We start from the raw sequence: 26091 nt of genomic DNA on the forward strand, positions 1-26091 counted from the left end.
CATTACCCAGAGAAAGCTGGGAATGTGGAAAATGGATGACTTGTTATTTATTTATTTTTTTATTTTTATGAATTTATTTTTGTCTGTGTTGGGTCTTTTTTGCTGCGTGCAGACTTTTCTCTAGTTTCGGCGAGCAGGGCCTACTCTTCGTTGCAGTGCGCGGGCTTCTCATTGTGGTGGCTTCTCTTGTTGCAGAGCATGGGCTCTAGGGCGTGTGGGCTTCAGTAGTTGTGGCGTGTGGGCTTCAGTCGTTGTGGCGTGTGGGCTTCAGTAGTTGTGGCTCGTGGGCTCTAGAGTGCAGGCTCAGTAGTTGTGGCACACAGGCTTAGTTGCTCCGCGGCATGTAGGATCTTCCTGGACCAGGGCTCGAACCCGTGTCCCCTGCATTGGCAGGCGGTTTCTTAACCACACTGCACGACCAGGGAAGCCCCATGACTTGTTTTTTAAAGGGCAAGAAAATTAGGGTGGCTCTTTCTAGAATTTGAAAAATGTTAAAATCTAGATGCAGCCTATGAATCTCTTGTTAGTATGGAGAAAATGAAGACCCAGGAAGATCTGGATCAGATTAATTTCAGTGGATTATGGGTAACAGTATATTTGACAAATCATGGTCTTTAACAACTTTGATATCAGTGACTAGCTTGGGCAAGTTATTTAACTTCTCTGACATTGAGCTCCTCCTTTGTAAAATGAAACTAAGAGTTTGGTGGTGGGGTGGCATTTACTCTGAATCAGGCACCTTCGTATTACTGTAGGTAAGTGGTAAAAGTTAATTTCCATATTCTAATGCCTTATTCCCCATTGCTTAATAGAATGCTTTTAAGGAATGGGCCTAGGTGAACAATTAGACAAGTACTGTTGCTGAATGCTGTGGAAAATCCTTAAACCTTTTGGGTGGTCTCATTACATATTTCGGAAAATTATTCTATATATGTGCTCTCTAAAAGCACTTTAAAGTCTCTTCGGAAATCCCTGACTCACAGGACAAAGTGAATCGCTGCAGTAGGGGAGTCTGCAAGCTAGTGAAGCAGCAGGGACCCTGTGATCGGGAAGAGTTTCCCCCATAACTGTTGTCTTTCCTCTTTAAACAGGTGGTTCCATCAAGGCCCTAATCCCTACAGCGGAGCCCAGGACTGGCTTTACTCGGGCAGCTACTGGGACAGAAACTACTTCAATTTGCCTGACATTTATTAAAACATAGACAAGTTGGGGCATTTGGCTAATCTACAGATAAGACTTAAACCTGTGTTTTAAAATTTTCTTCTTTGATTTCTACTCATCTTTTGAAAAGAGAAAAAAATCCTCTCATGATAACTTGCATTTCACCCAACAAAAGTAGGGCATAAGGTGGATACTGGTGATGAAAGTCTTTGGAAGAATGGGTAATTTTGCTATCCCAACACGCTTATTTGGAATACTGTTTTATCTAGAGGTATGGGAAACTGTTGGAGAATATGCTTTTTGATGGTTGCTGTTGCCGTATTCACTGAAGGTTTATACCTAAATGTAACTTTAGCTTTATGGAATTATATAGTAACCCAAATCAAGTTATTTTGAATATTTTTAGGCTGTCATGCTTGAATGTTTTAGATTTAACTTCGAAATGTGTAGAATTCTCCTATATGATGTTTATATGCTCAGATATAGAGGTTACGCCACCTTGTAGAGACTGCGTTGAGAAGACGGCTTTTCTTCTTACTAATCCTCTCAATTTTACCCCTTCCCGCCTCTCAAAAGAAAAACAATGCCTGAGTGTTCAGAAGAGAGATTTCTGATTTGAAAATTCTAAACTGGAAAAGGTATTTCGTTTGCTTATTTTAGTGCTCTGATTTTACTTTTACAATGTTCTAATGTCGTTAGAATTAAAATGTTTGAGTTGTACATGTTTGAATTGAAAATAGGTATAAAACCTAGCAATTCACAAAAATACCCCAGAAATATAGATTTTAGTCACCATCATTACATAATGAGAAACCTTTTTAAATGCTTCAACTCCCAGTGGCAAATGCCACCAGAGAAATTCAGTTGTACTCATGTATTATAAGTATCAGACTATATAAAAGGAGGTCTTGTGCATTTCAAGTTTGCAAGGCACCTGTGTACTTAAGATACGTATGGAGACCTACTTGTACAGTAGCTTTGCCCCTTTAATTGGGGTACATTAATCTTACGTTATTTATCTACCCAACCCCAGACTGAGATATTGCTCCAGGGGGCTTTAGGTAGCTGCCAGTAAGTTATTTTAATGGCTGTCTTGAAGTTAACAAGTGTTATAATGAAATAATCTACCTGATGCTAAATAAAGGCTTTAGAATGTTCAAAACAGTGTGGTCTCTTTTAAACTTTGAAATATTCTAATGCTGCACTTAATAGGATGCCAAATTGTCAGGTGTCCTTACACGAAAGTAAGTCCTTGTGCTGCCACGGTCCCCAGGGCCAGAGCTCACCCCCGGGCTCACGTGCTAAGTAGGCAGTTAGCACTCACTGTTCTCTGGGTAAATACAGTATTTATTAGAGCAAGGTGCCACTGTCTTCACTTGGTGTGAATGCCAAATACAGAATTATTAAGTGGAATACCTTGGTAGAAAATTGCTAGAGGGGAAAGTTTTTTTTTTTTTTACAATGTATATGAGCATTGGAAAATGCTATTGTGTCATATCACAAGTCTGAAAATATTTAGGACCTGTTGTGTTTAGATGTTTGTACACCGCCTAAATTATAAAATAAGCAAGGCGACGAGGTTTTATGCTTGCATGAAGTTTATTGATATATTACGCTTGGTGGCAGACTCCACCGTGAAGGTCAGCTCAAACAGTGTCATCTTCGGCACCTGTTAGGAATAATGTAAATAGTGACTTGTTTAATCATAAAACTGAACATGTAAAATGAGTGGATGATCAGAAATGCAAGTTCTATCCTGCTCTCCTGCTAAGCTCTTAATTATGTTATCTGTGCATGTGCACTAAAATATCCTAGCACCTCATGCCCAGAACGGCCATTTTGACAGTTCCACTAGAAGTCTAAAGGGTAGGAGTAGGTAAATGCTCATAGTCCTAAGATATTTGCAAAAGTCTCCTTAAGTATGGTAACTAACTGTGGTACTTGAACCTACCTAAAACTGAAATCTAGCTTTTGTCCGTCAGACGTGTGGTAGTAAGTACTGGTTGAATAAAAATTTTTTAATGATTTGTGAGTGATAAAAACTTATCTGTGGTTAACACCACTTGTCCCTTTAGCTCATGAATGTGTTTCCAACCTATCCATTCTGCTGTAAGTATTCACTGACTTACCGCACTGACTGGGTGCTCCGTATATAATCTCTCACCTTGTCCTCCCCGCCCCTTAAACCTGCCAACTAGATTATAAAATTCCCACATGAGACTGTCTTTGTCTTTATGTTAATCCATCCCTTTGGCATCGTCTACAGGGCTAAACACAGCGCCAGGTGTTCAGAGGTAGCTGAGTTGGTTGCTTGGTTATGTGTTTTAGGCACCAGACCCTTGGTGTGCGTCACTGCGGCGCAGTGCGCCTGCCGTGCGCTGAGTAGGGAGGTGGGGGCAATCACCACGTCGGATCCGAGCGCACCCCCCGCTCACTGCGTGTCTCAATTCAGTGTCTTAAAATACCTCAGTCTCTAGGTCAACAGATCAACCTGCTTGAAAACTCAAGTGTGTTAAGGCCCCCATATCATGGGAAGAGAAGTTACCTGCCAGTTTCAAGTTTCTGCTCTGCGAACATTGGCAGTTGTCACAGTTATTTCTCCAGCAATACCGTAACTTCCACAGGGAGTACCTTTGTCACCAAATCCTGAACGTTTTTTGGCTACATCTTCTACCGGGAAAGCAACAGAAAGAAAAACTGGACTTTGTGGTCTGGGGACATCTTGTCCACTTGTAGGAGGATTAGCATTCTGGGGATTGGGGGTGTGTTTCTGGAATTTCTGATCTGCAGGAACAGCAATGGGGACTTGCACTGCAGTGTATCTCTTCAAGGCATCTGACTGGGGAACAGGCTTCCAGTCCTGTGCTTCCTGAACATTTGAGCCCACTAAAATGAAAGGCGGGGCACTGGTCGTCTTGCTGTCCATCATCCCGGAAGTTGGAGAAGCAACTTTTGGTGGGTGCTGCAGAAACTGTGGCTCCTTAGAATTAGGTAAATAGAGGGTTGCTTGGGGGAAAGGCCCAGGTGCAGGTGGTGGTGACGGGCGACTTTGTTGACTCATGTCAGTTAGACAATAAAGGGTCCACATGTTAGAATATGGTGGTGGTTGTCCTGCTTCGCTTGCTGCTATTGCTATAAAAAAAAACATGTGCAGGTGTTAAAGATTTGGTCTCTGTATCAGGCGCTATGCACAGAAGTGTTTTTTTACATATAAACAAACAGCTGTAGTAATATGTGCCATAAAGCATGCTATAGAGAGTGCTAAATAAATTGTGTTTGGTAATGTGAAAGGAGAGATTCTCTACAGTCAGAAAACGAGAACAGTGTTGTGATAGCCAGCGGCACGGACACTAGGGTTGTGGCTGAGAAGCAATCTCATTCTAAGTTGCTGTTTCTAGGAACTTAACTTTAGACATGGCTTCTGCAGGGTCCTCAGAGGAAATGGAGAATCAACAATTCTGGCTCTACCAAAAAAATCAACTGAAGAGTGTGTTAAGCCATTGAAAAAAGCATCAAAAAAAGCACTGATGTGTCTGCATAGTGATTGATGGTTCTCTTTACGGAAGAAGTCAGCACTACGTGTCATCTTTTGATCACATGATCAAGGACCTCTGGCCCTTTGCAGGCGGCATCGTCTCCCATCAGCTTGTCACTACACACGAAACATCACCTAACCTAGGACTCGGAACCTGAGAGCACGGCTCCCTCTTCGGCAAGGCTTGAAATCATAGGTCCTGGGTGGCAGTAGAAGGCTGGTTGGTCGCACAGTGGATCTTTAAGTAAAAAGAGGTCTCGGAGGGCCATCCGTCTACTTACACCAAGGCATCTACCATGTCAAGTTAGACTTGCCTAATTGAAGACAGTGCCATCTTGGAGAACGAGTCCCAGAAGCTGGGACGGAGGAGCAAAGGTTCCTGATGGAGGAGCTGCACTTGGCCCAGCTGTGCTGAGTCACCCTCTGAACACGGCCCGTATCCCTAGTGCAGCTTTGTTTTCTTCCCCAGAAAAGAAAATAACACTATGCACACAATTAAGCTGTGTTTTCAATAGCTTCAGATGCTTTCAACTGATAGTTCTGGAAGCTAATTAAAAATATGCACGAGCCCAGTCTTCAGGCTTTTGTGAAATACCCTTAGTGCTTTGGAAATAGTGAAGCACTTGAGAACAGTAACTTGGGATGGAAGTGCTGCTTAGACCACAAGTGTAATGCCAGCCCCACAGACTACGTTCCAACACTGCCCTCTGCCTTTTCAGCTGCGCAGAATCCCTGTCACACTGCCAGACAGAATTTGATCTCTAAACACCTGCTGTGGTAACACTTTTTTATCATTCTGGCTCTGGTAAGAGTCAAGGGTGAGAGAGTTTCTGCAAAAGGAATGGCGGGGTTGGCTCCTGCACGTCCCACCTCCCTAAACGGATAAGGGCCGCTGCACTTGCCTAGATGGAGTGGGAGGGTGAGCAGACCAAATGCCATAATTAGATCGAGATGGGAGGTCAAACCGTGTCTGTGTCACAGGAAAGCGGTAGTGATAGTTCAGCAGCCAAGAAAGCAGCCTGATTTGGGCGCCTGTCGGGGAACCGATGGAAGGAAGCCGGCCAGCTTCGCCGCGTCCATCCTTTCTGCTGCTGCTACCTTCCCGCTCCCCTGGGTGACAGAACTTCAGCTTGACCTTTCCTCTCTCCATCCAGCTATGAAGCCGCTCCCTCAGCTGCGGGAAGCTCCCAGGCGGGACGTCAGGGCTTGACCAGCCCCCAGACCAGGTTGCAGAGTTCTCCCACCTCAGCGCAAAAGCAGTCAAACGCACCACCATTTCTTTCATGTTTTTAATGCCATCGCCTGTGTAAATACTTTGTTGTCATCTGATTTTACTTTTACAGGTGAGGGATTTCAAACCAACACCCCTTAGTTACGGTTTTGCAGGAGTATCCAGATCACATGAACGTGTTTTGCAGCTGACAACAGGCTCTACCATTTTTCACCACACAGTATGTCCAAAACAACACGAAAGTGCTAGATGACCGAACTTTGAGGCCAAGCAGTGGTGATGTTGCTTTAAAATCACTCATCTCGTAAGAGTAAAATCTCAGATACAACAAAGTCTTTAAATAGGTTTGGCATTTTAACTACTACTAAAAACAAAGCTTTTTGACCAGTCTGCAGGGAGCCTACCTCGATGGTCACCTGAAATACAGATGTCACTGGAAGCACCGTTTTTAATTTTGTAAGTAATTATCTTACCTGGCTCCGTCAAACCTTGTTTAGGTGCTACTTCTCATTCTGGTTCGATTTCTGGTTCATTAAGACCTGGAACAGGAGGTTGGGGGCCACTAGATGATCTTACGGACGCACCTGAGCGCACTACTTGTGCGGCTTCCCCTGAGAGCGCGGGTTTGACCTCCGTCTCCTGGGACGCACGGTTTTCCCATGAGTCCTCCTGCCCAGCACTGCCAGGGGCGAGCGCAAAGATGTCCACTTCAATGTGCACAGATATTTCAGAGCTCACTGTTGTGGCAGAGCCGTCTGCCTCCACATGTACTGAGGAGTCATATTTTGCACTCTCCAACTGCACAAAGTTTGCAGAACCCACAGATTTTTCAGACCCGTGTGAGGCTGTCTCGCCTACTACAAGTATGGGACTAAGGGGTGGTGACTGCTCATTTCCTTTAAGACAAGCAACATGATCAGAAAAGGGGATAACCGTTTGTTCCAGTATTTGCTCAACATTAGTAGCTCCTTCGATCACAGGCTCATCTTTATCGATAGATGCTATGTGCGTGGTGGATGTCACCTCAATAGCAGCCTGCAAAGGGACCTGAGGAGCTTGACTGTAAGCAGGAGGTTCTTGTTCATCCTGCAAGGGGAATGAGGAAGCCATTGGTGGTTCAGCCTTATGGTGTTTAGGTTTAGGACCCAAATCTACATGGACAGATGTCTCGCTCAGAACCTGCACTGCTGCCATCTCTCCAGAATGCACAGGAGTGGCCACCACATCATCTTCAGCAGCCTCTGAGCTCAGCATCTCCTTGGGAAAAACGGGCATACTTGTTGCCACGTCCACCATTAAAATTTCAGAGTGATCCGAATGAACCGGAGAAACATTACCTAACATCTGAACAGCAAACTGAGCTGGGTCAGCAGGGACATAGGCCAGCTCGGGTGAGACAGCTGCTGGCGACGGCGGTGAGGCCGGGGTGGCATTCTCAGGGGCGGTCGGTTTCGAAGGAGCACGAGCTGCTTCAGGGGCGCCCTCAGGCTCTGAGAACAGCTCAGCATGAACCGACGGGAACTGCGTGGTTTTGTTGCTAAACTGCGGTGCAGTTATGTTGTCCTCCTCTGTGTCCGTAGATTTTTCCATCCGTTTAGGTTCTTGGGAAACTGTAGATGTTCTTTCTGGCTCTTTCACACATTCTGGTTTCTTCTCTTGTGCCATTCCTTCTGACCACTTCTCCCCTAAAAAAATGAGTTAGATGGGTTAATAAGTACTTATTCCCCAAAAGAGGAATTATGAAGAAAGCATAGGTTGAGCATTCAAATGTCAACATATACGCAAGTACAAAAGAGTTTTGCTTTAGTTTCCAACATCGGTAACTTCACTGTGGGCAACAAAACCTTCCTGTCCTTATCCACTCAAAAGACAACTCGGTTCAGTTCCTTAGAAATAAGTGACTCTAACACTCAGATACCACCTTCAGCTGGTCAGCGTCAGGGGAAAGATGATAACTGCCTAAAAGTAAGCTGAAAACGTCCATGGACAAAGCTCCTGATCCAGACTTCCACACAAAACTGGGGAAAGAAAAAAACACTTCATAGCTTAGTAATGAAACAAATGCTGTCATATGATTAAAGGCATTCTTCAGTTTAAGAAAATTGGTATATAAAGTTCAACTTAATGAATTGGAAAACTAGGGGACTATAGAATACGTTTACATTAGGAAACGTCATGTTTTCTATTCTAAAAGTGGTAGCACCTGCTGGTAAGGTGTGATAATGCAGCCGAAGTACTGACCCAGAAGAGCAGCAGATAGACAGCTCTGGTTCCAGAAGTAGGGCTCAGTGGATCCTCAGGCAGGAGGAAAAAAACCATGGCTTAGAAGGTCAAGACAACTGATGACACACAGAAACCCCTAGAGCTAGAAAACTGCTGTAACATCATCTTCTGCACTCAGCGTTCTGCTTGTCACTCACACGTCTAACCTCATCAGACGTTTTCACATCTGCTTACTTTACTGAGGATTCTCTCTTTGGGGAAGCATTTACCTAATATCATGAAATCTGCAGGAAGAGGAGAATTTGCCTTACAAGAACATACTTGCTTCAAGTCAAAACTTTGGAAACGTGTCTTCATGGGTCCAGCTCTTTTCCAAAGAACAGTGTCCTCCAGGGTCTCCTCCTACATTAGCGGCTGATTTTCTGTAAACTCGGATCAGGTGTCTAATTCTGGACGTGGATACCACACAAACGCTCACATGCTAAGAAAAGTTTCATAAAGACAGAAAAGCCACATCTACTCTTACCTCCCTCTGCTTCCAGAACAATGACCTCATTTTCTAACCAGCCACCTCCTCAGGACTTCCCCACCCATTTCCAGTCAAAGCCCTTTATCCACTAATACACTTGACTGTTTGTGCTGTGTGTAAAATACTGTACACTAGGCATTGTTGAGGATGGAAAAATTATTAGGACAAGACCTCATAAAGCTTAGGGGAAATAAGATATACAGATATTACAGGTTAAAAGTGTAAGTACTTAACAAGGGTACCATTTAAGACCTATGGAGGCTCAGAGGAGGAAAAGATATCCTCCGGCTGGAGGAATAAGGGAAATTTTGTTTAAATAGGCCTGGCCTTACGCTTAAGATACATCTGCACAAACTGTCTGCCATCACAATGAGGAAAAGCCAGATAAATGTCAAAATGGTAACTATGAGCCCATCAGAGAGCAGAGTCACAAGGCAGTCAAGTAATCTGATTTCCAAAGAGTAACCAGCCCTTCTAAGGAGAGAAGGGCCACAGAACTCCCTCATCTGTGGCAGGGCCTGGAAACGTCACCACCATACCAGCTGGTAAGGTATCAGCCAAAATCTTAATGAACTGATGAAAGCCAAATGTGGGCTAAGATGTCTGGAATAGTCTGGGACTCCAGACGCAAGAAGTTCACACTCACAGGCACTTTTGTGGAAGATGGAAGCAGGGTAGAAGGCCAGAGAGGAATCCTATATCAACAGCAAACAGAGGGCTCCTTCCTACCCCTGGGGCAGAGGCAGGAAACACTAGCTCAAGACTGACCACAGATACGAGGCAGAGATTGCCGCGGACAACTGACAGGAACACTGAGAAAGCCCCATCCTCAATGCCTGATGCAAAGACCACCTAGGTCAGAGAATCCCTGCCCCGAGAGCCCAGGACCAGCAACGAGGAACAGCAGCTGCCCCTGGAGGGAGGGGCAAGACTGTGGGGAGAGATGCCCTCAGTGGGGCCGGCTGGCGGGGAAGGCCGAGGGCAAGGTCAGGCAGCCCACCGCTAAAGGCATTTGAGGCCCGTGGAACAGTGAAGGTAGGAGAGCCACCACGAAGCCCAAGCCCAGCTTCTCACTAGACTCACCTAGACACCTACACAGCAGTTCAAGGCCTCTACAACACTCTTTTCCCCCACAAGGACCTAAATTCCCCAAGTAATGATTTATTTCCCCTGAGAGTTTTCAAGAACCCAACCAATTTAGGGACTAGATCACTGCAATCCCTAGATTGCCTGCATGGGACTCGTGATACATCACTTACACGACAGGAATTCAGCTTCTGTGGAAAGGGCCACTTGCCCTTTTCAAAGTATCTCACAGGCTTGTCGTACCTGGAATCATATCTAGGAGCTTAATCTTTAGGTTTAGTATTTTTGCCTCTAGAAGTCCCCTATTAAATAACCATTCTGGAAAGGTAAAGCATTATATAATTATGAATCATAACTCATCAGAGAGTTTATGATATTGCTTCCTTCCCCACAACTTTTTCATAGTAAAAAGGTGTATGAGAAGATCTGGGTTCAGTCCTGACTGTGATTGAATAGATGCATGGCCAAGTCAACGGTTCTGAGCTTCAACCTCCTGGTGTGCAAAATGGGGATTTTAATTCTGACCTCACTGAGGTTTTGTAGAGATTAAATGGAGTCATTCACCTAAAAGTGTTCTATAAACTGTAAACCACATATAAATGGGGAAAGAATAAATCAACACCTAGTTTAAAAAGTTTTGAAATGTGATATCAAATTAAAAATTATACGCCTCATCTTTAAATCAGCTTTGATGAAAATTAATTGGCAATTTCATAATCTGGATGATAAAATGCAGGGTGTTTTTTCCCATTTATAATATATGTATTTGTATATATACATACATACATATATGTCATATATACTATTTTTAATAGATATATTTCATCACTGTAACATTAAATTGAGATCAAATACCTTAAGCTTTAACAGTGTTTTTGAAAATGTAAAGCACTAGATGAACCATTTGGTTTTGTTTAGAATACATGACAGAATGTTAGCAAACATACACAAACAAGTTATCACATACATAATTATATTGCGTTCCTGTTGATATCTATTATTACAAAAGGTAAAGAGCTTTTCTCTAATGTTTTAAGGTCTGTTTAACAGTTCCAAAGATTGCTGACTTGTAACACTGAGATTATGTTTGTGTAGAAAACTATTAAAGTTGTAAACTAGGTTTGCTATAGGTTGATCTTACATGTCAACCTCATGAAGATGAACTCAGTATGACGTCAGTAATCTGGTTTTACTTGAACTACAAAAAACAAAAAACTGCATGAACTCTCAGAATTACATACATCACTGAAGGCACTTCTTCCTCTAAAACATTTCTTTCTAAGTTTAATAAATGACTGATTAAAACTCACTGTAGAATCCTGATTTTCCATGAAACCAATCAGATAGATACATTCCAAGCATACAGTATTTCTTGGAATAGGCAGAACTCACGTGGAGACTTGGGGTGCTTGGGGCATGATCAGGGAAGAATAAGGAAAAAGGCATGTTCTGGCACTGAAGGGAAATCTGAAAGCTGTCCCAGACAAGAGGAGAATATGAAGCAGGACAGAATAGGAGATGGGAGAAGTGATTAATAGGAGAGGGGAGAGGAGAGGACTGCAGGAGGGGAACTCACAGGAGTGCTTGGACTCAAAAATTTGAAGTAGTAAGGTACATATAGTTTTAAAAGTTTAAAAGAGAAAAAGATTCCAACTACTGTGTGTTGAACTGATTGGAATGATGAACACCAGTGACTATCAAGTAGGTGGTCTGTTTCTTTTCTCTCCTTCCTCTCTTCTCTTCCTTATATTCATTCTTTAGTCACCAATCCTTAATTCCTATTATGGGATAGACACTGGGGAATCTCCTAAATAGTACAGTGTGATTAAGGTTAGAGGCACATAAACAGATGACAATGTGATCAGTGCAGTGACTGAAATATGTATTGGATACAGTGGCTTTTAGGTAATTTTTGTTAAGCTTAAATGAGAAGGGGCAGGTGTGAAAGGGGCCCCGCACAACTGCCCCATCCAAGATGCCAAAGAGCCCCTGCAGAGTACAGGTGTAAAGCAGCCCTGTGCATTCTGATTTCCCTTATCAGAAAATTTATCAGTCTCCCTTGGCCAATGGGACAGAAGTGGAAGTCTGCTAGACTTCTTAGATTTTACTTTTTTAATGAAAGAAAAAAGTATCATTTATGCCACAAATTCCTCCTCCTTCCTGATTTATACATGGATATAATGCCTAGAGTAGTGGCATGAGGCTACAAACAAAATATGCTAAGAATGATAAAGCAGAGAACCTAGATAATTGATGCTTTATTATTATAATAGCAGCAGCAGAATGAACAGCACTTCGAGATATCTTGTTTTTCACTGCTAATTGGTTTTCTGTTACTTGCAGCTGAGTACTTTCCTAATATGAGGCATAAGTTAGAAGTTGTAAAGCAGGGACTTCCCTGGTGGTGCAGTGGATAAGACTCCACCTGCCAGTGCAGGGGACACGGGTTCGATCCCTCATCAGGGAAGATCCCGCATGCCGTGGAGCAGCTAAGCTCGTGTGCCACAACTACTGAGCCTGTGCTCTAGAGCCTGCAAGCCACAACTACTGAAGCCCGTGTGCCTAGAGCCCGTGCTCTGCAACAAGAGAAGCCACCGCAAGGAGAAGCCTGTGCACTGCAGCAAAGAATAGCCCCTGCTCGCTGCAACTAGAGAAAGCCCACGTACAGAAACGAAAAACCAACACAGCCAAAAATAAATAAAAAATTAAATCTTTAAAAAAAAAAAAGGGCTTCCCTGGTGGCACAGTGGTTGAGGGTCTGCCTTCCGATGCAGGGGACACGGGTTCGTGCCCCAGTCCGGGAGGATCCCATGTGCCGCCGAGCAGCTGGGCCCATGAGCCATGGCCACTGAGCCTGCAGGTCCGGAGCCTGTGCTCCATGACGGGAGAGGCCACAACAGTGAGAGGCCCACGTACCGCAAAAAAAAAAAAAAGTTGTAAAGCAACGTGAATGAGGGGGATTGTGGTATATGCTGCTTTTTAGATACCATGTCTGTTTTTATTCTATGAATTATGTATCCATTTTAATATCCATTTTCTCATTGGGTATTTAAATATGTTATCTTAAGATTTATCAAGGTGATCCGTTTGGATTTTCTATATCATGTCATCTGTGAATAAAGTACTTTTACTTCTTCCTTTCCAATATGTATACCTTCCCCCCCCCCCCCACCTTATTGCACTGACTAGAACCTACAGCACAGTGTTGAATAGAAATGGTGATGTCAGACATATCTATTCCGGTTCTAATCTTGATGGGAGAGTACTCAAAATTCACCATTTAGTATAACGTTAGCTGTAAGTTTTTATGCATACACGTTATCAGATTTAGGAAGTTCCCTTTTTATTTCTTGTTTGCCTATAAACTTCTTCAGAAGTATTTCTTGTAGAGCAGGTCTGATGGCAGTGGATTCTCTCAGCTTTTGTCTGCCTGAGAATCTCTTTATTTTGCTTTCATTTTTAAAGGATATATTCACTGGATATATATTCATTCTAGGTTGGCAGCTTTTTGCTTTTAGCACTGTAGAGATGTCATTCCATTGTCTTTTGGCTTCTGTAGTTTGTTAAGAAATCTGCCATTTGCCTGATTATTCCCCAGAAAGTAATGTGCCTTTTTGCCCTGCCTGTTTTCATGATTTTGTCTTTTTCAGCAGTTTGACCATGATATACTGAAGCGTGGATTTCTTTGTTTTTATACTGCTGTGGGTTTACCAAACTTTTTGAATCTGTAGGTTGATGTCTTTCAATCAAATAATATTTTTCCATCTACTCTTTTCTCCTCTGACTCCAATTACATATTAGATCCTTTGATCATGTCTCACAAATGTGTCTTACACTCTTATTTTCTTCTTACTTCAATTTGGATATTTTCTATTGCCATGGTTTTTTAGTTTCTAATTCTGTCTTCTGCTAGTAAAGCCATCTTATAAAAATTTAGTTTGCAATTGTGAAATAACCATTTGTTTGTTATTTTAAGATTCTTACTCTGTTGAAGTTCTCCATCTTATGTAGTCCTTATGTAGTAATTCTAATATTTGGATCTTCTTTGGGTCTGCTTCTACAGAGTGTTTTATGTTTTAGTTCTTAATTATTAGTCACTTCCTCCACTGCTCTGAATGAATGGTAGTTTTTAATTGTATGCTGGAAATTGTAAATGACACATTGTAGAGACTCTGACTATATTGTTTTCTTCTAAATGGTGTTGGTCTTATTCTAATAATGGCAAATCTGATCCTCCTGAGACTTCATTTTACATTTTGTTAAAATAGACATATTTCAGCTTTGTTCTTACTCCTATCAGATTGTCTTTATTCCTAGGGTGTGACCTTCCTGGGGTCTCAACTGGATTGCCAGGGTTTCAGAAAAGTCTCTTCATTTTGGCTGGGCCCAAACTCCAAAGCCTCCCCCAACACTGTACCACTTCTGAAATCCCTACCTAGCTTTCCGTCTTCCAACAGCTCTTCTCTGCTAAGCCTTCACAAGCCTTACAGTCCACACATGAGCAGCTTAGGAATTGCCCCCCCACAAAAAAAAAGGAAATATTTTTGCTGACTTTTGGGGAATCCGTCTCTGCAAATGCCTCCTCTCTGGTGCTTTGTCACCCAAATCCCGGCCACATTAGTAGCTCCAAACTCTGCTTCTCTGTTCTCTCTTCCTGGAGAGACTTCCAATCTCTGCTTGGCCTCTATTTTCCTGCCCATGAATTTGAAAAATGACACTGGGGTGAATATGGGCCTCAATTTCTGTGAACCCCATTTCCCAAGAATCCAGACTTTGTTTTATATAATTTCTTCAGCTTTTATGGGTATTTATGATAGGAAGGTAAGTCCAATATTACCTACTTCATCATAGCTGAAACTGAAACCTCTCAATTCCTCCTAGCCCAGTATCTGGCAATGGATAGGAATTTAAATATTTGTTAAATGAAATACTCAATTGGACTTTAAGGATATATAGGATTTGAAAGAAATGGGAGGGAAAGGAACTCCTGGAGGGAGTTAGCATAAGCCAAAATCAAATGATCAAAATCAAAATTACTTTTTCAAAAAATGACAAGTTGTCAGTCTGGTGCATAAGGTCTGTGAAGATATGAAATAAGAGATAATTGCAAAGGTAGGATAGATTTAGCTCATAGAAAGCTTTGCGTGCCATGGTCTTATAAAGGGATCAAAATTTACCTACTATAACTTAGACATGCCAGAAAGCATTACTTTACTTTCTCTAGCTGATCTCAAATTGCATTAAAATGCTTACTTCCCAAAGGCACAATTTATTTGATCTTACTTAAAAATATTTGTCCCTTCCAGTTTAAAAGTCACTTTGGGTTTATTATTCAGTCCTTTTGGGTATTGCTTTTTTTCAAAGGTTCTTCCCACTTCTGAAGAGGGAATCTGAGTGCTGTGGTGAGCTCTGGCTCTGATCCACATGTTGTCCTTCTCTGCTGACTCTCAATTACCTCTGGTAGAGGCATAACTCATACTGCCTGTGTTCTGGGTGCTAGTCTCTGACTTCACTGTATTTACTACTCAAGTTTCTACTTTGTGAAAGGTGTGGCCTGTGTGCTTATTTCACTGAAGGACTGAGAGATTCCCTTCCTAATTTGGTCCTTTAGCAATTAAGGCCTAGCTGAAAGTTTATTTTATTCCCAGCTTCAACATTTTGCACTTAGCTCTCTATTAGTGGGTTGAGTCACTTCACTTTTCCCATCTGGATTACTTGCTGGTCAGCACTCTGGGACAATCTAAACACATCTGGATCCACTAAAAGCCACACACAGGCCATAGGACACAAGAAATATTATCTCAGTCTCATCTGAGAAACACTCTCCATTATTTCTAATCCATTGCTTCAAATGTAATTATTTTATTCAACCAGTATTTACTGAATGTCTGATCATGACGGTTATAGTGCAGGAGTTGAATGTAGCAGGTGATGTGCTAAAGGCAGTACCATGCTAACCACTCAGCTTCTGAGAAGCATGCATTCTTCTAGACAGCACCCAGGAATGCAGAGAACAAGCCACCTGCTTGATGAGTCTTAGGGAATTCTGATCATAAATTCCACCTACCTTCCTTATCACCAGTTTCAATGTCACCTAGCACTTTTCATGCACTACCCACGCCCCAGCACCACAATCCCATTGTCAAGAAGGACTTTCCAGTTCCCTTTCCTGTGCAGCAGGAAATAGCCTTATATCTTATCTTTTTTCCTCCCTCCTCTATGGCTTATATAAAGTAAAAACTTGATTCTGGTCATGTTAAGTCTTAAATCAAAACTCAGCTTTGGAAATTCCAAGAAAAAACAGGCTCCTGCAAAACTCTAAAGTGTTAGCTTTTTTATTACGAACTTTGGAAACTCAATACTGAGTAATGACTTCCTTGCTCCAGACTATATTTACCTTTTCCCTACAGTAAATTAATGCTTCAATGGGTAGAGATCAGCAGAGCAAACAGGAGAAAAATAGAGGTTATCTGAAATCAAGAGTATAGTAATTTAATATTTTTTAGAAGTACCCCTGCAACACTGAAGAGTCTGGAACAGTATGGAGCTATCAGAGTTTCTGGATAGCAGAGTCAGATACTTAAGGAAGGAAGGTGTCCTTCCTTCATGTAACTGACATCTACTTGTGGCTCCTGACCTCACCTTGGCAGCCTGGTTTACCATCCTAGCTTTCCTGGTTTTACTTATCTGCTTCTTCCCCAGCCCCCTCCTCTCTTAATCCTGACCCTGTGTTTCTGTCCATAGTCTGACAGTCTGACCCCAGTTCTTGACTATACCATTTGCTCAGTGATTTATTTGCGATCTTTAGTATGGACAACTCCCCCAAGTGATTAATCTTACCACATCATTAAAGCACGAAGGACCTAAGCCCCACTCCCAACAACGTCGCCAGATAATCACTGCAACTTTTTTTTTAAGTCAAAAAAAAAGTGAAAATTCTTAACCTTGGTACAAATTACCACCCTGCCAAGGCAAACACAAGACTTGCAGAAATAAGAGGGTCCTTCTGACACAATATTCATCCCTGTTTAGGGAACCAGTATAGCCTTACTTGAAAAAAATGCCCAGGAAAGTACAGAGTACACCAGAGCCTCGTAAAATTTAGTATGGATAGTCCTGAAATCGATTTCTTGTTTTTTTAATGAGTGGATAGCTACAAGTATGTGTAATGAATTCTATAAGGCATAAAAATAGAATTTGGCATAAGAAACTGAAAACATATATTATGACTATCTAATATGAATATATAACTCAAGATAATATTTAATGATATGCATAACTATTACGGTGCTACATAAGAATTGAAACTGGGCTCAGTGATGAGCAGCAGTTTGTGACTCTAATTACTACTCTATGGCCATGCCAAGAACGTCGAGGGTCAGTTAGAAAAGTTAACAGGTAACTCAGTTGGGGATCTAGGTGCGCTAGGCCTTCTTGATTCTTCAACAGAGGTGGCTATTTCCTGCCTCTGTTGGAAGCCAAGACAGGAATAACACTAGAAACTAGACTCAATTAGGCTTAGGAGGACGGAAGGTGCTAGTGGTGTTGAGATCTCACTTACCACTCTCGTGGAGAAACCACTGCCCTCTTCGTGGAGTGGTGAAAAGATCAGAATTAGTACACTCCTTCCTGACAGGAGGAAGAAGTGAAAAGTGGGAGATAATGTGGGGAAAGAGCACTGAGATTTCACTCCGAGTTCAAAAATTAAAGCTTTTTCTAGAGGGCTCCTAGTGATCCCTACTAACGAGTCCTACTACTAGGAAGATCTTCATGCACTAGGAAGATCTAAGTTTAGATCCCAACTCTACCAATTAATATTTTAATATTTAGAAACTTACAAGTTATCTAATCACTCCCAAGCATCAGATTTCTCTTGAGTAAAGTTGTAGTGATGTTACCTACCTTATAAAGTTCTCTTAATTGACAAAATATATTGTAAGTGCCTAGGACAAAACAGTTACTCAAAAAATTCCATTCCACTTCTTCCTTCTTTTCCTAGATATACTAAGTGGTAGAACTTGAGACAACAGTTTTGCCTTAAAATATTGCCTGAGTTTCTAAAATCCCCTCAATGATTCATGTGGATTAGTGAAGAAGCTCTCCTGAGAAGACTGAGAAATAGAAAAGCTTTCATTGATTCATCCAGTAGTAAGACCTACTTAATCAAGTTGCAGAAAAATACAAGAGGAGGATCCAAGAAAGTGTTTTACATGAGGTGCTTCGGAAGTGAGCACATGTGGGTGAAACGCCACAATGGAGGCCTGGATAGAGCCAGGCTCTGGAAAATGGGAGAAAAGATGAGAGATGACAGAGAAGTGAGAAAAGTTGCTCTCCTGTCTGGTTCTTTTCCTCTTCCCTCCTTCATCACCTGCCTCTGCAAGAAAGTTTGAATGCAATGGGGAGATGGGTAAACACTATTGGTCCTATGATGAGGCCTACCAAAAATGGGGCTCCTTCTAGGAAAAATCCCAGAATGGAGGGTTTGAATAAAATAAATGATATGTGCAGGATATACTTATCTCCATACTTTCCATGCATACGGGCAGCTTGGTAGTAATGCTGCTAGGCAGCAAACTAACCAGCTGGAAATAACTTTGGGGGATACATCTGACATCTGGGAGATGAGTGGGGACCAATGCTTCAGGGATGGTAGTTTAGCTCTTGCTCCTATCACCAAGTTCTAATAACTGGTGCTGTCTCTTTTTTTTTCCTGCTGTACAGCAAAGTGATTCAGTTATATATTATTATTATTTTTTATATTCTTTTCCGTTACGGTTTAACACAGGTTATTGAATATAGTTCCCTTGTTGTTTATCCATTCTATATATACTAATGAAGAAGTCCATTAAGAAGCCATTTGGCATGACAATAAAAGGCAGACAAAATGAGCCCAATTGATACTAGACCGTAACCCTGAATATATTTTCTGGTTATACCTTGTGTTACCTTCCCCAACTCTCTGGGGAAGAACAAGCAACATTCGTTTCTACTCTACTGTCTAAAGAGCAGTCTGTTTCTACAGCCATACTGTGAGTCTACACTGTGTCAATTTCCTTGATATCTACAGTTACTGGAGGAGAAAGGCAGCAGTATCTCCTACCCCTTACCTCCATCGAAAGCATGGCTGCTCCATTAGTTCAGTCTGTTAATTTTGAACCCTGAGATTCAAAGATGTTACCCTAGTTGGACCAAAATCCACATCAGTTTAGTCCACTTGCTAAGCTGAATGGTGGGTATAGTCTTCAGTAAACAGATTAGCCACAAAGGCTACCACTTAGTTACCTACAACCATAAAGAGTCAGTGATAAAGAGTCACTGACTTTATCACCATTCTCAAACACAGCAAGCCTGCACAGCCAGTCGTCTCAAAGATAGCTCCTGGTATAAAGGACACAAGTACAAAGGCCATAATAACTTTGACCGCCTGGAAGACCAGGCTCATGGGAAGGGGGAGAGTGGTCAGTGTTCCAGCATTTGTCTGTATGTCCTGCTGGTGGTAAGCAAATCTCAGACCTCTTTCCTTTGGTAAGCTGACAATGCCATCAGGACCCTGCAGGGGAGCACCCAGACTAGACAATAAAATACTCCTAAACCACGGTGACTCACTCTCCTACCCCTTGAAATGCTGACTCTTGCTGTTCTTAACCTTGTTTTCTGTTTTGGGAGTCTCTTTCACTGTAGATCCAAACCCTCATGATTTTTACATTTTCCTAGGTCTACCCTTAACTTCTCCCTATCTTGGCTATGTTATCCATTAACATCAGTGGCAGAGAATAAAAGTGGCCAAAACTCACGGATCCTACCTTTACTTTTTCTATGGTCACTTCAAAATGTTGGTCAGCCAATGTAGCATTATTTAGTTATTTCTCACACTCACCTTAAGTCACCATTTTCTCCACAAAATTCTTCCAAAAGCTTTGCTTACCATTCTTTTAGATATGTGTGCCTGTCCTTGGGGTTTAACTAATATATCCTCTTTTGCTTATATTGATCTTCCCAAATGTTCATAATGTAAACTTTACCTTTTTCCTTTCTCCCCCTCTGACTTCTTCACTGCTCCTCCATCAACTCAGTTTCATGCTGTTATGTTCACATAAGATAGACATTTACATATATACACGTAAAACAAGTTTTTCTAAGCAGACATACAGCCTTATATCACAGGGACAGGCCAGAGGCCACCTTCTATGAAAAACTTATCTCTTCACTACATAAAGAGACTCTTGGAACAGAAAAGGTGGTTAGTGACACCTAATCGATGTCCTGTCCTCCAAGCTGGACTGCACTTAAACCATCATGGGGAGAAAAAAAAAAGGGTGATTAACCTTTTCTACTAAAATAATCTTCCAAGAAGAGTGTTTCTACAATGTTCCTAAGTGATGTATCTCATTATAATTTGAGTATTACCACAAAATTCAATTCAAAGACAGGCATATTGGAAAGGGCTTGAGTCATAGTTGACACACACTCTTCTAGGTCTCACTGTACCAAATGGTTTGCAAAAGAAGAGTGTTTCCTATTTTAAAATTTAGAATCCTCCAAAATATCAGTTCTCAGAGTTTTTAAAAAACTGATTCAATAATAAAAATAAAGCATCAGTGTGATTACTTAAACATCAGTGTAATTATTTAAACAGACAATATTTGTGAGCATCACTCTTAAGCTTAAATGTATGCTAGGAATGATGCAATAATTTATAACTAGATTTTTATTAAACTATTACTACTTACTGTACTTACCTTTTATCTGATGAAATAGTTTAACAAGATCTTTTACATCCAGAGAATTATTTCCTAAAGAAATAAAGGAAATCAGATACATAAAACTCCCAATTTAAAATGCTTTCTTTTTCAAAGCAACAAATATATAAAGCAATAACAAACCTTCTCTAAACACAATAAGTTCTTTGAAATAAACTGCTGCAAACTGGGTGATGTTTGGTGGATTGGTTTTGAGTATGGCTCTGCTAACTCCCTCAAGCAGAGTCTTGAGGCCATAAGGTACGACAAGTCTGGGCCTTGCAGAAATCATTCTGGCGGGATGTCTGTAATCTCAACTGTAATGAAGAAACACAAAGTCTTATAAATAGTATATAAGGTTTTTATTAAAAATTTACAAGTTAACTATAGCTTCTAAGAACAAATCTATCTCCTATGAAAATCACTAGCCTTAGTTCTAATCTCTAGGTATTTATTCTAGTAAAATGGGCTAATGTTAATAGTAGTTTTTAAAAAAAGAACTATACTACCAACAACTTATTATGTGCAGATGAGCAATCTAGTACTATTAAAGAAATCCATGGGAAAAGCCCTGCCAGGAACTCCAGTATGATATTAAAAACAAAGAACAAAAACCAAACAAAACCTGTTTCTATAAAATTCAGTAAATATTTTGTGCAGTAAAATGTCAAGAAATATAAATCGAGCTCATTTATCTGTGTCCAAGAAACAGCCTTCCAAACCATATGGGAACTGGCTTTTCTATACATTCATCAAATAGAGTTACAAAGTAGAATTTCTACAAGAAAATGTATTTTTTCTCACTTTTCTAAGTATATCCCCGGACACAGATCATCCTTAAGTATACATGTTTTAACTTTAATTTTGTTTTTAATATTCATCTGAGTAGTAACTTGTGGTATTATACCACCCACCATCCATACCTCTTTTCTCGTATCTTCCCTTAACCTCTGCCATAGTTTTCCTCTCTCCCTTCTTTTGGCTTTCTGGATTTTAAGTGGTACCAAGGGCATTGCACAGTCTTACCTGTAACTCTTAGCTGCAGAGATTGCCACCCTAAACTGTGTCAGTGTATGTGTGTCCTGTTTCATTCTAAAAAATTATTTAAGAGGGCTTATAAATATACACAAAGAAGAAAATTAAATATTTAAGGAACTCAGTTCAGTGGTTAAGGGGAAAAGTATGGTAGGAAAAATAGGATGAAGCCACAGGTACTGTCCCAAGACAAGCCCCCTGAATTACCAAGTAGCCATCACATAATAGGAAATGGTTGGTTAAATGATTCAGGTTTCCTGAGATAAAAAACCAAATCAGTTGCTTGGGAGAATCACAGCTCTTCTGGGCACTGAGACCCAGGAGAAATTTCTCCTATGGGTCCTCATAAAGAGAAGAATAGTGTGATATAATGAACCATGTCCTCAACAATATCTCAATATTGTTGGGGCCAAGGGGCACAGTTTAGTTACAGCAGTTACACAAAAGGCCAACCTCTAATAAAAAGCAACTAATAGCAAAATGCTGAATATTTTAAAAGCACATTTCATCTTCCTAAAGGTCAGGAAAAAATATCGCCAGAGCAAAACCTTTGAGAAGGGCACTGTATTCGATCGCCTAATGAAAACTTACTATCAGAGTATCATTCAACAGGAGATTTACTGAATTAAACCATCTTTAAAAAACCAGTAGTGCACCTGTAGCAGGGCCCCATGCTAAATGTTAAGGGACATAGGCGGTAATTATATGGATGATACATATTCATTTATATTTTATATATATATATATATGTGTATATGGACATATATACGTGTATATATATGTCCATATGTACATATATACACATGTATTTTTAAGTACATCCGTTGCACCCCAGTGCGAGTTGAGAGATGGGTCATGATTTGATAGTGGCTTACCGGTAGCCACGACGGAGCTAACAAAACACCCATTCTGTAATCAGCAGTTGGTGCTACCGACCATGGGGAGAACGCCCACGCAGAGATCCTCGATTTGCCGCACCCCTCCCCCTCCCCAGGCTTTGTGAATGGTGCGGAGCCGTTTAGGGCCCCGGCCCCAGGGATGCGGAGCATCCTACGACGCAGCTCCTTACAAAGAGCTGTCCTCGACAAGATGGGACACGCTGGGACACCGATCCTCAACTACATCAACGGATAAAGTCACGAGTACAGACGTTGAGGGTTGTTTCAAATGACAGCTCACTAATTCTGCTCAAACGTCTCCTTGTGTATTTGACAAAAACACATCTGTCAAACACTAACAGATTTTACATTCCCCACACCCCGCACCAAACCCACTAACCTAGGGGTAAACGCCTGAGCAGGAAAACGGTGCCTCTGGCTGAAGATGCGAGAATAGGGGCTTCGGGGCCACAGAAAACGTCAACAGCACCCACCACTCACTTCCTAAACACCTACGCTAGGGTCTGTGCTTGTTTTGCCGTTTGGCTGGCCTGGTGGAGGGGGCAGAAAGACCTGGGAGAGCGGGCGTCCAGATTCCACCCCGACTATTTCAGCGGTGGTGGCGGCGGACCCGCCGACCCAGACCCCGTACCCCTGAGTCCGCCACACGCGCGTTGGCCGGCGGTTGCCTCACTGGCCGGTGTGTGCACCCGCCGGCCTCCCACTCCGGGGGCCGCCACCTTTCCCGACACGTGAACCGTCCACCAACCCCTCCACTGCGAGGGCCTAACTGCGGCAGGGCCGTGGGCTTTTTCTCCAGACTCGCCCCACCTTCTCCTTTCCGGCTGCGCTCTAAATAGCTTCCTCCTTGCCACCTTGCGGGTGGCTCCTGGAGAAACCCGCGCACCTGGCAGTGTCTTTTATACCTCTGGGGGACGTCACGCCTGCGTCACAAAGCCCCGCCCTCTCGCTGAAGGCTCCAGAGGGCCTCGGAAGGAGGTGGGGCCTCGGCGGCCCCAGCCAATGGGGAACCGAAAAGGACAAAAGCCGGAACTCGGCAGACCACTGTGGTGGGCTTCGCCTTTTCCGGCAGAATACAAAGGGGCGTGGGAAACTGACGTTTCCAAACCGCCGGGAGTCAGTCCAGGCGACAGCCTCTCCGCTTTGAATCTCTCGGTCTAAAATAAGAGCTGGCTTGGAAAGAGAGAGAAATAGATTTACGGCAGTTCTATCTTACTGCCACCGCATAACACCACTCTTGCCCCCCCCCCCCCATAATCTGTTGCTCTCTAGTCACCTTTTTGAAGAATAATTTCTGCCACCACGTACACCACACTGGTACAGTATCACGCAGCGCAGTACTTCTCTTGAGAAACTCGCCTGCCGAAAGAGAATCTGGCATTGATCCTGAGTCTTTCTGTCTCTCCGTAATTCTGGATCTTGCAATACCTCAGGCATGATGTGTCCTCCCCAAACCATACCATCAGGGGCAGGTTGCAAAGTCGACGAGGACTGTGTATAACTTCAGCTCCGTTTCACCAAAGTAAAGGAACGCTGACTCCTTTAAAATACTCTCTGCTTTTTTACCCATTCAGGTTCTTATTTGTGCTGGGCATTAAATACCACCACAGTCACGATGATCAGACTCCAAGCAGCTTTCATTGTCATCCATTTCCACATGTTTAAAAGGCAACAAGAATCACTGTAAATCAACCGTTAAATAACATCATCAGGGCATAGATCTGACAAAACATTTTTACGTTACAAAAAATTAAGACTTCCAGAGCACCTTGCAGCAATAGGCAATGTTGAAGCCCCAGCCTACATCTATGCTGCACACGGCATTTTGAGGATATTAATCCGTCCATTATTACCGAGTGCCCATTATGTGGCAGACAAGCCCCCATTTCTCATGAAGGTTACGTTTTAAAAGAAGAAGGGCTTCCCTGGTGGTGCAGTGGTTGGGAGTCCGCCTGCCAATGTAGGGGACATGGGTTCGAGTTCTGGTCCAGGAAGATCCCACGTGCCGCAGAGCAGCTAAGCCCATGCGCCACAACTACTGAGCCTGTGCTCTAGAGCCCACGAGCCACAACTACTGAGCCCACGTGCCTAGAGCCCGTGCTCTGCATCAAGAGAAGCCACCGCAATGAGAAGCCCACTCACCGCAACGAAGAGGAGCCCCCGCTCACCGCAAGTAGAGAAAGCCCGCATGCAGCACCGAAGACCCAACTTAGCCAAAAATAAATAAATTAATTTATTTAAAAAAAAAAAAACAGTAAAGAAGAAATGCTCTCTTTTAGACTTTTAAGTGTGATGTTAGAACTGCAGATGGTATGCTTTTCGGTCCTCATCACTGTCCCCGCACCACACTTTGGTAGTGTAAACAAAAGTGAAATGAGGGTTTGGTTTATAATATATTCAACTATCAAAGGTGTAATGAAACTGAGCTAAGAACCCCAAATACAAACATTAGAGATCCCACGTATGGTGACTTCTGGAATGAGAGACACCTAACCAACCTTGGTGTGTCATCTTGAACGCCAATTAGATGTTATGTGCTGTGCCGAATACCTGTTACTCAGAAGGCAAGCCTGTACTCTTTCCACATTTCTGCAATGACTGTTCTGTTCAAGTTGCTCTGAAATGCAAACTGTTACAGTGAAAACATCTAACAAAAAATTTTCAAACCACTATGTGCTGCTTTGATTTCTAGAACTCCTAGTGATTTGATGTGGCTTTACAATCTTCTTGTCCTTGTGTTCATCTCTTTCAGTCACCAGGGATCTAACTAAATTGCAAATCTACTTCGTTCTCCATTGCTCCCTGCCCCTCCCCCCTTCAAATACTTACTCTATAGAAGTCCAAGGATCACGCTGTGACCTCTGTGTAACTACCTCATCTTACCATTTGGTTTCCACTTGACTTTCTAGAGACCTGGCCTGAATACACATGCTACCTGTCACCTCTGTGCCTTTGCTCATCAGGTCCAAGGCCTGAGACATCCTTCCAGCCATCATTTTAACTTGACTGCATCCTTCTCCTCCTTTAAAAGTCAGCTCAGGAATCTCCTACTTTAGAAAACCAATGGGTTAGAAGCATTTTTTTCAGTGGCCCCATACTATGCGTAACCTTGCCATGTGTTTGACTCTTCTCTCAGATTTACTAACTACTTACCAAAAGATGATAACCTAGGGCAATGTCTCTCTAATGTAGACCACCTGCATTAGAATTAGCCAAGGGCCCGTTAAAAATATCTTCCTAAGCCCTACCTAGAGCCTACTGAATCAGAATCTCAGAGTAGGGATAATCTGTAAAACTAAAACTTGAGAACCACTAGCCTATGGGAGGAGAAAGTAAGTGTAATCCAGAGTTCAGCTAAGTTACAGGTGTGTTGCTTCTATTGAATACCCCAGTCAACTAGGAACTAGAGCTCAGCTCCCTTGCTAGTTTTCGCATGTTAGCCAATTGTGTGATTTTTGCTCACTTTAACTGAAGGGGCACATTTTTCATGGACCAACTTTCCATTCTCTTGCTCCCCCCTCCCCTGTCCTTTTCTTTCTGTATTTCCTCTTTCTAGCTTCAAGTCCCCTCCCTCTACTATGTATCTTGTTGGAAGGATCTGGGCTTAACAAGATTTTTTTCCACAAAATATACAGGAAGGAAGGGAGGGAGGG

At 42.3% G+C, this 26091-nt stretch overlaps 2 protein-coding genes across 27 annotated transcripts in view; one reads left to right on the forward strand and one right to left on the reverse strand.

The window, feature by feature from the left end:
• The window catches only part of OSBPL1A (oxysterol binding protein like 1A), a 237763-nt gene extending 234577 nt beyond the window's left edge, over nucleotides 1-3186 (forward strand). For all 19 annotated transcript variants that reach the window (XM_060310976.1, XM_060310977.1, XM_060310974.1 and 16 more), the window contains one exon: nucleotides 1092-3186. In XM_060310976.1, the coding sequence (XP_060166959.1) occupies nucleotides 1092-1194 (103 nt within the window). In that variant the 3' untranslated portion in view covers nucleotides 1195-3186. The remainder of the gene's footprint in view (nucleotides 1-1091) is intronic.
• Nucleotides 1538-25952, reverse strand: CABYR (calcium binding tyrosine phosphorylation regulated). 8 transcript variants are annotated; one of them, XM_060310986.2, is made up of 6 exons: nucleotides 23899-25952; nucleotides 23715-23797; nucleotides 20649-20821; nucleotides 20505-20558; nucleotides 6512-7612; nucleotides 1538-4293 (listed from the first exon to the last, which is right to left on the reverse strand). In XM_060310986.2, the coding sequence occupies exons 3-6, from the start codon at nucleotides 20794-20796 to the stop codon at nucleotides 3716-3718; spliced, it is 1881 nt and encodes a 626-aa protein (XP_060166969.1). In that variant the 5' UTR covers nucleotides 20797-20821; nucleotides 23715-23797; nucleotides 23899-25952; the 3' UTR covers nucleotides 1538-3715. The 8 variants fall into 8 exon arrangements, with proteins under 8 accessions (XP_060166969.1, XP_030698493.1, XP_060166968.1 ...); XM_030842633.3 differs by having other exon boundaries at nucleotides 1538-2830; nucleotides 3707-4293; nucleotides 23715-25952; XM_060310985.2 differs by adding an exon at nucleotides 23344-23607 and having other exon boundaries at nucleotides 23715-25952.
• Nucleotides 25953-26091: the final 139 nt, after the last annotated feature.

The sequence above is a fragment of the Globicephala melas genome, chromosome 13 (genome assembly GCF_963455315.2).
Source record: "Globicephala melas chromosome 13, mGloMel1.2, whole genome shotgun sequence".
Lineage (NCBI taxonomy): Eukaryota > Metazoa > Chordata > Mammalia > Artiodactyla > Delphinidae > Globicephala > Globicephala melas.